At 60.2% G+C, this 9,853-nt stretch overlaps 1 protein-coding gene and 1 pseudogene across 4 annotated transcripts in view; one reads left to right on the top strand and one right to left on the bottom strand.

Moving 5' to 3' along the window:
- Nucleotides 1-778: 778 nt before the first annotated feature.
- BIK (BCL2 interacting killer) overlaps nt 779-9,853 on the bottom strand; it is a 10,037-nt gene continuing 962 nt past the window's right edge. Inside the window, exons 1-5 of one of the 4 annotated variants that reach the window (XM_016135772.2) lie at nt 6,165-6,945; nt 4,137-4,259; nt 2,708-2,815; nt 1,845-1,959; nt 779-1,288 (exon numbers count right to left, since the gene is read on the bottom strand). In XM_016135772.2, coding sequence (XP_015991258.1) covers nt 1,205-1,288; nt 1,845-1,959; nt 2,708-2,815; nt 4,137-4,259; nt 6,165-6,346 — 612 coding nt within the window. In that variant the 5' untranslated portion in view covers nt 6,347-6,945 and the 3' untranslated portion in view covers nt 779-1,204. Of the gene's footprint in view, nt 1,960-2,707; nt 2,816-4,136; nt 4,310-6,164; nt 6,954-9,853 lie in introns of those variants that run through there. The other 3 variants (XM_036237607.1, XM_036237609.1, XM_036237608.1) reach the window with 3 other exon arrangements.
- LOC118614185 lies at nt 6,919-7,037 on the top strand (annotated as a pseudogene).

Here is a 9,853-nt window from a genome sequence, read left to right as displayed (position 1 = left end):
AGATCTTTCTTCGTCTCCAGAAATCCTGATCAGACCCCCAAGGGGTCTTGTTCAAAAGCCCCCAAAATGAACAAAAAATGACGAGGCCCCTCCTGCCCCCACAGCCTTTTCTCCTGGGAAGGTGTTTCACTACCCCCCACCCCGTGGCCTCCACACCAGTCGCCCCAACGTCAGGCCCCCAGGGCGTGGGGGTCCATGTCCAGCCTGCGGCAGTGCCTCCGGGCCGGCCACAGAGCCCCAATATGGAAAGGGGGCACTATGTGCAAGTCCTTTAGGCATCATGAGGCCACTGGGTGATACCTCACGCTTGCCCCCCTCTTTAGGACAGGTCTCCTTCCTTTTGGGGACTGAAGAGTGATTTCTTGTATTGCTGTTGACTGAAGCTGGTGGTGACTTCTAAGGGCCGGGCTGGGCGCCTTTCTGCAGCCGGTGGAAACAGCCCCTGGGGCGACTCCCCCCCCACACACACCCCCTACGGGAACAGCCCCCCAGGCTGCACCACGCCAGCAGACAGAGCTGGGTAAGCAAGCATGGGAAGGGCAGGCGGCCCAGAGGAAATCGTCCCTACTGCTGGGTTTCAGGCACAGCCAGTATAGGGAGGATGAGCCCGAGCGGCGCGGCCAGACCGTATGGCAGGACCTGCGGCGCGGGACAAGCCAGGAGGTGTGACGCAGGTGGCTAGGAACATGCCATGCCCGCCCCCACCTCTCCTCCACCACGGGCCCCTCCCAGGGGCACGATGGAGCCCACACTGCCCGCCCCAGAGAGGACCACAGACCACTGAAAACCAACATTTTATTGAGCTCGCCCCTCAGAAATCTACTCCAGCAGATTTTCTCTTTGCTGTGGGCATCACAGTCACAGACGGGGGTGTGACCAGCACTCCCCCCGCCGCCCACGCCACGGCCAACCCACGAGAGGAAGGCTCCTTCTGGGGAAAGGCCACCGCAGCATGGGCTGGGGCCGGGAGAGCAGTTAACCATGAAGACCCCAGAGGCATAATTCATCTCTTACAAAAAAAAAAAAACAAAAAAGAAAAAACAAGTATGAAACCTCAGGAGCGTCCCAGCACTCAGAGTTTAAATATAAAAAAAAGGGGTCATAAGAAAACAGTTAAAAAGACAACAGAACCAACAAGGCCACCTCCAGGGTGGTGGTCCAGGGGGAGGGGCCCAGCCCCGCCCCCGCACTGGCCAGCAGCTTGTCACTGGAGGAGGTGGAGGCCCCAGTCCAGGAGCAGCACCAGCAGCAGCAGCAAGGACAGCTTGCGCCCCCGGCTGGGGGACACCTGTAGGGCGGAGGTGGGGAGAGGTGAGGGCTGCCAGCCGGGAAGGGCCGGCTCATCCTCCCGCTCGCCTCCCGTGCCCGCTGGGCGGGGAGGACGGGGTGGTGAAGAGGAAGCCGGGAAGGTGGGCACACGGGAGCACGCACCTCGCTCAGGACCGCAGGGGCCTGGGACGAGGAGGGCGGGGGTGGCGGGAGAGGGACACGGCCCTGGGGACCCGGCGCGGCAGGGCGAGGGAGGCCAAGGCCCCCGCCCTGGGCAGGTGCGTGAGAAACGGGACACGTGCCCGGCACCCGGCAGAAACGGGACACGCATGCCTGCCAGGCGAAGCCGCGGCCCGCCGAGGGAGGCGCCTGCGCACAGGGGGGAAGCGGGCAAGGCACCCGGGCAGCCGTGCACCCAGCCGACGACGCAGGAGCCTCAAACCCAAAGGCCTTTGGGACCAGGCAGTGGAAATGAGTGAAGCGGGCAGGACCACAGGGAGTGGCAGGGACTGGCCGCCGGAGGGGGTCTGTCCCACCGAGTGGCTGCTCCAGAGCCCCAGACTGTCCCAGCTTACCCTGTCCCTGAGGGTCAGGAAGCTCCAGAACCTTCTGTTTCCCCTGAGGTGAGTGAGTCCGTCCATTAAACTTCTAAGAACACCCCTCAGGCCTGTCTGGTAGGTGAAAGCCAAGCTGTAAGACAAATGGGAGGGGGTGGGGCTGTTACTGTGGGGCGGGGGCCTATCTCCCTGCGGCCCCACCCACCCACGCGCTGCACCCTCGCCCCTTGTCTGGGTGGGCCCAGCACTGCCAGCCGCCCCCCATGGGCTGTGCTTCTGGTCCTAAATTCATCTGACTTCCTGTTTCCTTCCTCCCCGCCGCTGCCAGGCCACTGTGGTTTGGCCTTGCGTCCTAGAGCTGGCCGTGGCAAACACGCCGTTGTCCACACGCCCAAGGAGCAGGTCCAGGGCAGCAGGTCCTCTCTGGAGAGGAGCTCTACTCTGACAGAGGCCTGGGCTTCCCGAAGGCAGGCTGCCCGCCTGGGAACCAAGCAACCGCATCAATTTTGGTCCTGGTCTCGAAGAGCAAGGTTTCTGTGCCGCGACCTTGACCCCTCCTGTGACGTCTCAGAACCCACAGGGATGCTGGCAAATCATGGACACCGAGTGTCACTGGGAGAGATGCCTGGTGCAGAGGACTCTGCCGAGGACACACAGACAGCTCCGCCGGAGCTCGCTCAGCACGACTTGTGATTTTTAAGTCACGACCCGCTGGCTTGACGCGGGACAGAGGGAAGGGGCTGGGGTTCTGGGCTGCTGCCGAGGCAGGAAGAACGAGGTGCCAGTGGGCCAGCTCCGAGCGCCGGCACCTCCGGGGACCGGGGGTTCCCGCCGCCTGGGAGTGGGGCCGTGTCCCCCCAGGGCCTCCGGGGACTGGTCACCTGTACACGGCCATCCAGGGCAGCTCGGCAAAGCGGGGCAACATCCACCTCCCTTCCATCTCGTCCCCGATGAAGGCCAGCCGCATGGCCATCTCGTGGGGGATGTCCCTGTGGGGAGGGGCACAGGAGGTCAGGGGTGGGTGTGGCCAGCGACCCTCACTCCCAAGCCCACCTGGCCATCAGGCCACAGGTTCATGGGGCTCAGAGCAGGGCGAGAGAGGCAGGGAACCTTCACGTGCCCCTGCTCAGCTCCCCCACTTTACTGCAGAAACAGCCAGCAGGTGCTGAGCACGGGTGCACACTCCGAGGTGTGGGAGCGTGGAGCAGGGGGCTTCAGGTTTGGTCCGAGCCCTCAAGGGGGGGGCAGGGAGACACCGTGGGCAGTGGGGCTGGGCGGGCGGGGGCTCTGAGCCCTTCCCACAGGAGTGTGAACTCACCCCGCTCCTCCTGAGGGGGGAGCCCGGGGGCCCGCTCCCGGCCCCAAGCCTGAATCCACCTGTGTCGCCACCCTTCTCAGAAAGGAAGGGCTAACGGCCCACCCGCCCTGCCCCCACTCTCAGTGAAGCCTGAGTCCCTGACGGAAATGGAGGCGCACGGTCCCACCCATTCTCCGGGTCGGCCTCTCCCCACCCCTGTGGGCACCTGGGCGGGCGTCGGCCCTGCTCTCAGGGCTTTGCCCACACATTCCATCCCGGTGACTAGGCAGCTGCCTGGGACTTCCCAGAGAGGCCGGCCAGCCCAGCCCGTGACATCTACCGGTCTCCCGGGGTCCACGCGCTCTCTACTCCAGCGGGGCGGGCTGGGGGCGTGGAGGGCTGGCTGGCAATCGTGGAGGTGGGCTGAGGTCCCACCTGTCTGCTGACACCTGTGGGGCCTCAGGAACACACTGCCCGGCCGGCCTTCCCTTACTGTCCTTTACAGGTTGGAGGGAAGAGGCAGATTTTGGGGCCCCTCCAGCTCTAAAATCGCAGCCAGCCCCAATCCCCAAGTCTAAGACCTAATGACTACGTGAGTCCTGAGGCCCAAAGCAAGAGGGGACGTTCGGAACCCTGGGACTGATCCGTGGAAAGTCCCTGCTTCACCACCCTGACAGCCAAGGCCAGGAGCTGCCCCAAGGTGGCCTCGGGCTACGTCAGCACCATCTCTTAGGAGGCCTTGGTGAGGTGATCCTGGTCAGGGACCACCTGCCCCAAGGCCGTCATCTCATGGCTGGTGCCCAGGGTCCCCCCTGGGACTGGGGACAGACTGGATGCTCTGAGAGGCCTCGGGGAGCTGGCCCTGCCCAGGGCACCTGCCCCCGTATCACACCTGGGGAATTTCCAGTCTGGAGCCCTGCCCAGAACCCAGGCCTGCTCTTCCAACCACATCCCCAGAGGTCACCGACCAGGAGCGGGGTGGGCGGGGCCCGCGGAGGGCTCGTGGGACCTACCCGTGAGGATGGGGGTTGTGGTGCTGGAGGAGGCTGGTCATGCCGGGAGGAGACTGGGCCTGCAGGCCATGCTCCTGCAGGAAGGTGCACAGAATGAGGTTCCTGGAAAGTGACATTTCTTCTCTAGGGGGAAAAAAAAAGATACACAGACTGACTGATATGCAGAACTACGCGATCAGAGGGGTCTCAAGCACCTCACCCCTATCCCGCCCCCTCTTTCTCAGCTACAGCTACCATCAGCTGCCCCCCCCACCCCGCTCCCCCAGACACGAATCCTAGCAGCATGCTGGCTGTGTGCCCCTGGGCAAGTCGCCCTGCCTCTCTGTTCTCCGTCATACATCTTACAAGTCAGGGACATGGAGGTGACGTCTCTTTGTGAAAAAAAGAAACGGGATAAATGTAAGAAAGGCTCTAATGCTGGTCCTCAAAAGACCAGTAAACCCAGGTGTGTGTTGTCAAAACAGCGCGGTAAAGCTGGGCTCCACCAGGCGAATAATCCTGGGGTCCCGCCCGCTTCCCACGCCTGCTACCTCCCTCGAGCCGATGGAGCAAATGAACGCAATGAGGAGAAGGCACCCCCAATCCCAGTTCTGGAGGGAGGCTGCGAGCCTTCCGGCCTGTTTCTAAGCACATGTGGACCACACACACACACACACACACACTTTCAAGAACGGGGTTCGCTACTCCTTACGTCGTTTTATAACCTTTCTTCACTTCACTGTCTGGGCACAACCGTTACCTCTCCGCTCCCCCCCGGCTCCTTGCTACAAAATAATGTTCCTCAGGGTGGCCCTGAACCGTTGTTCATCTAAGCCAATAAGGAATCCTCCTCCCTTTCCCAGCATGCCTTGCAGCTAGTGATGGGCATGCAACTGGGGCCGGGTCAATGAGGCCTCAGCAGTCTGATGCGGGGGTTGAAAGGGAGGAGGAGACCCAGCCTGGGCAACGCCTCTCCCCCTTGCCGCCTTCGACACAGGGTTCAAGTGAAGGCTGGAGCTGCAGTGGCCGTTTTATGACGCTGAGGTGCCGAGTACAAGAATAAATAACATGCTAAGAATACCGAACAGAGGAGTAGAGTGTTGGATCTGACTCATGGCTGGAAAGTAGGAAAAACATGCAAGCCACTGACTGCCTGACGTGTAAGGAAAATAAACGCCAGTTTGTTCAAATCACCATTCATTGATTTTCCTGCTTCTCCCAGCCAAAGGTCTTCCCAAGCATTAGGACTGTGAATTCCCACATGGGTCGATGTTCGCATCGTCACTCGTGATAGCTGTGTAGGACTCTGTGACCTGGGTTCACCACGATCTAACTTACGCTGTACCAGAGCGCCCTTACGCCCAGAACAGAATGATGAAGAACATGACTCTGGAACCGAAGGGCATGAGTTCAAACCCCAGCTCCGCCACTCAGCCACGTGATGACACTTGTTTCCTCATCTGGAAGGCACCAGCGGCCTCTCACTTGGCTGTTGGGAGGATGAAATCAAGGGACTTCCTTCAAATACTCTGAGCAGAGTCTGAGACACTCGAGGGGGCAGGTGCCACCGGCCATAACCTTTATACTTCAGTCCACCATTGTCTTACGACAATGTCCTGAGTTTTATTTAAAAAGTCCAAGTCCTCACATTTGCCTGCACCGAACCCAGAAGGGACAGAGCCCCACGTCTCCTGGCTCCCAGGCCAGGGCGGACCAGTGTTTACCCCTGAAGTACGGGCGGGACGAGCAGAGCACTCTGCATGGACACCCAGCCCAGACAAGAGCGTGCGCCGAAGGGGCGTGGCAGGGCCCACGGGCGCGCGGAGGGAAGCTGTGGGACCTACAGGCGTCCCAGGGGAGTCTGGACAGGTTAGTCTCAAGAATGCGCCCCAAACACATGCAAGGAGATGGACATGTTGGGATGTCACCGAGGGAACAGACAGGTATTAAGGGTCTGGGACACTCTGGCCTTTGAGAGGGAAACCACACAAGGACAGCATGGCTCTGGGGAGGCTGTTGAGTCTCCTACGAGGGAAACAAGTTTTATACCTGTGGCAGATGAAGCCGAACGCAGGAGCGGCGCTGGAGAAATCAGACGTGTAAACACAGCCGCAAAGAGCCCGGGGCCCGACAGATGCCACCGCACCTGTCAGGACAGCACCTTCCCCGCTCCAGCTGAAAGGAGCTGTCAGGTCAGACCTGGGGGATGGGGGGAGGGCGGCCCCCAGCATCCGCGGGGGGAGGGGTGCTGCCCCCTGCCGAGGGAACCTGCAGGCAAAGTGTTAAAAGTGCGCAGGCCCGAGACCCGGGGACTTCCCCAAACCATCAGGCCATCGCACAGGTACAGGGAAGGTCACGGTGACATCTGTAAGAGCCCAAAAATACTGCCGGCAACTCAAAATACCCAGCACGAGAAACGTTCTGGGGACACAATCTTCACGCGTCAGTCCCTGGGAATGCTGGGTGGCAGTGAAAGACTACAGGTGGCCCCGGATCCCTCGACAACACAGGGCTGTCAGCCAGCACTTGAGGACCAAAGCAGGTGTCAGAATGAGTGTGGCTGGAAGCCGCCCGGTGGCCGGAGTGGACGTTCATCCATCTGCCTTTTAATGGGATGATGCAAGTGGCAAACCCTGGTCCCGGGCAGCTCCCACGTCCACCCACGGGGCCGTCCACCCACGGGGCCGTCCACCCACGGGGCCGTCCGGCAGTCCTGTTTGTTTAAAAGAGAAAGAAGGGGGGGAGGGGTGAGCGGTGTGCACAAGGCAAAATGACAAGTCGATTTAGGCTAGAATTAAACGGAGTCTACAGCCACGCCACCCTGAATCCGCCCGATCCCGGCTGATCTCGGAAGCTAAGCAGCATCGGGCCTGGTTAGTGCTTGGATGGGAGACCGCCCGCGAATACAGGGCGATGTAGGCTTTAAAATGAAAAAATTAAAAAAAAAAAAAAAAAAATCGACAAAATTGCAGATGAGTCTTAGCAAGTTACAGGAAACTTCTAAAAGAATCAATGCGTAACATTCAAACCAGTAGAAAGAAAATGTGATCCGTTTAATAAAAAGAAAGGAAAGCGAAGCTTTTTTAGCAGAAACGAACGTGTAGAGAACAACTACTAGAATTAATTTCATCCTTACAAAGCAACCAGAAATCCAGTGGGAAAGAAATACATGCTTACAGAAATACAAAGGTTAAGAATGAATCTAATAAGAGGTGCTTAAAGTCTTCAGGGGAAAAACTTTTAAACTCCATGAAAGGACATAAAAGACCCAGATAAACCGAGATGACTTTTGCGGGTGAGATGTTTCCAACACGGCATACTGTGAGTGTTGTGTGTACACAACTCACTTGAGCTTGCCTTAGGGTAGGCCATGAGGAATTGTGACCAGGGCTTGGTGTCTATGCAAATAACCGTGTCCTAGGGAAAGTGGCCCGGACCTCATTTGCATCGGCCTCCCTGTTCACCCCTCTTCCCTTCCCCTCCACCCCACCCCCCCCTCTTTGCAGGGGCCCGCTCTCTTCCCAGAGGCTGTGCCACGCTCCCCTCGAAACCCCCACTGACAAGGGGCCTCAAGGGGACTTGGCTGGACATGTGGCCTCTGAGCCTCACCTTGACCCACTGTCCCAATAACCCTGAGCCCCCAACAGACAATCCCAGTCTTTCTTTCAGCACCAAATGGCATGAGGAGCCCAAGCCCCACAGGGACAGGAGCTTGACCAGGGACAGTGACCACTGGCAGCTTGGCCAGGCTGGGGTTGAGGCCTGAATGTGTCTGACCAGCTCTAGGGGTGGCTGAGCAGTGGGGGTGGTACCTCCCCCGGCAGACCGAACTGTTCTGGGGCAGGGCCTGAGTCTGTACCTTTCTGTGGATCCCCAAACACTGCTGGACCTCCCCATCTGAGCCATCCTGGACCAGACAGCAGACTGTCCCCCGGGCTCCAGAGTCCCACTCAGCTGGGGTCCAAGCGCCCACACTCCAGAAGGGCAGTGGGACCTTGGTCAAGACACTATTTCCTTATCTGTTAAGTGGGCATAATGGTCCCAAACTAACAGGGTTCCTTTCCCAGGCAAGAACCGGCACGAACCACCTGTTACGGCCCTGGCTGATGCTTGAGCATCCAGTATCGTGTGTCGGGCACTGACGAGCCCTGCGTGCAGGCCCTCATTCAGCGCCCCCCAGCCAGGCTCGATGTCTGAGTCGGAGCACCGAGTGGGGACAGGAGCAGCAGCCTCCTGCGTCCGGCTCCGCCCGCTGCCCCAGCGCCCCGCTGGAGGGGCCAGTGCTGGTCACTCCTGCCAGGCCCTGCTCTCGCTACCCTGCTCCTCTCGTCTCCTCCAGCTGCGCTCCCTGCAGTCTAATTCCTGAGCGGCCGCCTCGCATCCGACCCCGTCGCAGCCCCAGGCGGCTCCTAGTCCCCTTGGGAGCTGCGCCACCCTGCTATTGGCACCCCCTTCTTTCCCCGGCTGCTTCACCAGTCTCGGCCCTGCCACGGTCACCTTGGACCCTGTCCCTGCCACACCGAAGACCAGGCGCTTCTGTAGCTGCCCCCACCAGGTCCGCCTCCGAGCCTTTGCATGGGCCGTGCCCGCTGGTTGCCAGCCTCGGCCTCCTCTCCCCGGCCCGTTCCTAACGGTCTCTAAAGAACTCGGCTCCAGCAGCCCCTTCGCAGATCCCAGAGTCGGGCTCCCCCAGCCCCCCGCACTGGCCGTCGCGGCCTCACGGACCCGCGAGCCGGGCGGCCGGGTGGCGGCCTCCTGCTCCTCCGGCTTCCCTGCTCCTCACCGACACCCCTTCACAAGGTGTAAATGTGTTAACGTGCCTGACACAGAGTAAACGGGTAACAAGACAGGGGCTGCCTTTATTCTTAGTCTCTGGTTCCCAGCGAAGAGCAGAGAAACGTCTGTCAGTCAAATCACTAGACAAAGGTGAGCGCTGAGGCCGGGGCAGTTGCAGGTCCAGAAGCCCGCCTGGTTCTCAGCATCTATTTTTTCCTGCAGATTTGCAAACGAGTGGTTTAAAACACTCCTTGGGTGAAAGGAAGGCACATCTAGCCATGTGTCCCCACCCAGGCTGCAGCCCCCACACTTAACCCGCCCACACACTCAGTGGAAAAAACAGCCAGGAACCGTGTGCTACCCACAGAGGCCGGGATGCAAATCTAACCCCTGAGCAGAAGACAGCCACACCCACGGCCAGGAGGACACCTGCGGAACTCGGGAGACGGAGGGACGGCTGGCTCCGGACTGGCCGGCCTGCTCCGAGCAAACAGCTCTGCCCTTGGACCGCCAGCTCCCAACTGAGCTCAGTTTCCAAATCCGGGACTGGGAAAGGCGATCTCTCCCCAGGGGCTGCTACGAGGCCGAGTGAGTAGAGATCCCTCAGCTGGTCCCTCGGCTGGTGCTGCACGTAGCAGATGTTCAGATGTTCAGCAAAAGACAGCAAGGTCAAGGCTACAGGAGGAGGCAGGGGAGGGGGCTCAACCTCCTGGTGGGGAACCCCCAGACCCAGGCGGGACTTTGACAATTTCTATTTCACAGGTGAGCAAACCAAGGTCCAGAGGGTGGAAGGGACCAGAAGGATCACAGGGAGGGTCAGGAGGGGGAGGACAGACAACTCTTTCCAACAGGCCGCAGGTCCACGGGCTGTCATGCGCGCGCACTCACGCGCACACACACACACATACACACACACGATGGGATGCAGAAGCTGGCCCCCCCTTGGAGGATGGACCCTCAGT

Source organism: Rousettus aegyptiacus, unplaced genomic scaffold (assembly GCF_014176215.1).
Source record: "Rousettus aegyptiacus isolate mRouAeg1 unplaced genomic scaffold, mRouAeg1.p scaffold_m13_p_2, whole genome shotgun sequence".
In the NCBI taxonomy this organism is placed as follows: Eukaryota; Metazoa; Chordata; class Mammalia; order Chiroptera; family Pteropodidae; genus Rousettus; species Rousettus aegyptiacus.
The sequence above is the reverse complement of the archived record's forward strand: the minus strand, read 5'-3'. Positions and strand labels throughout refer to the sequence as shown.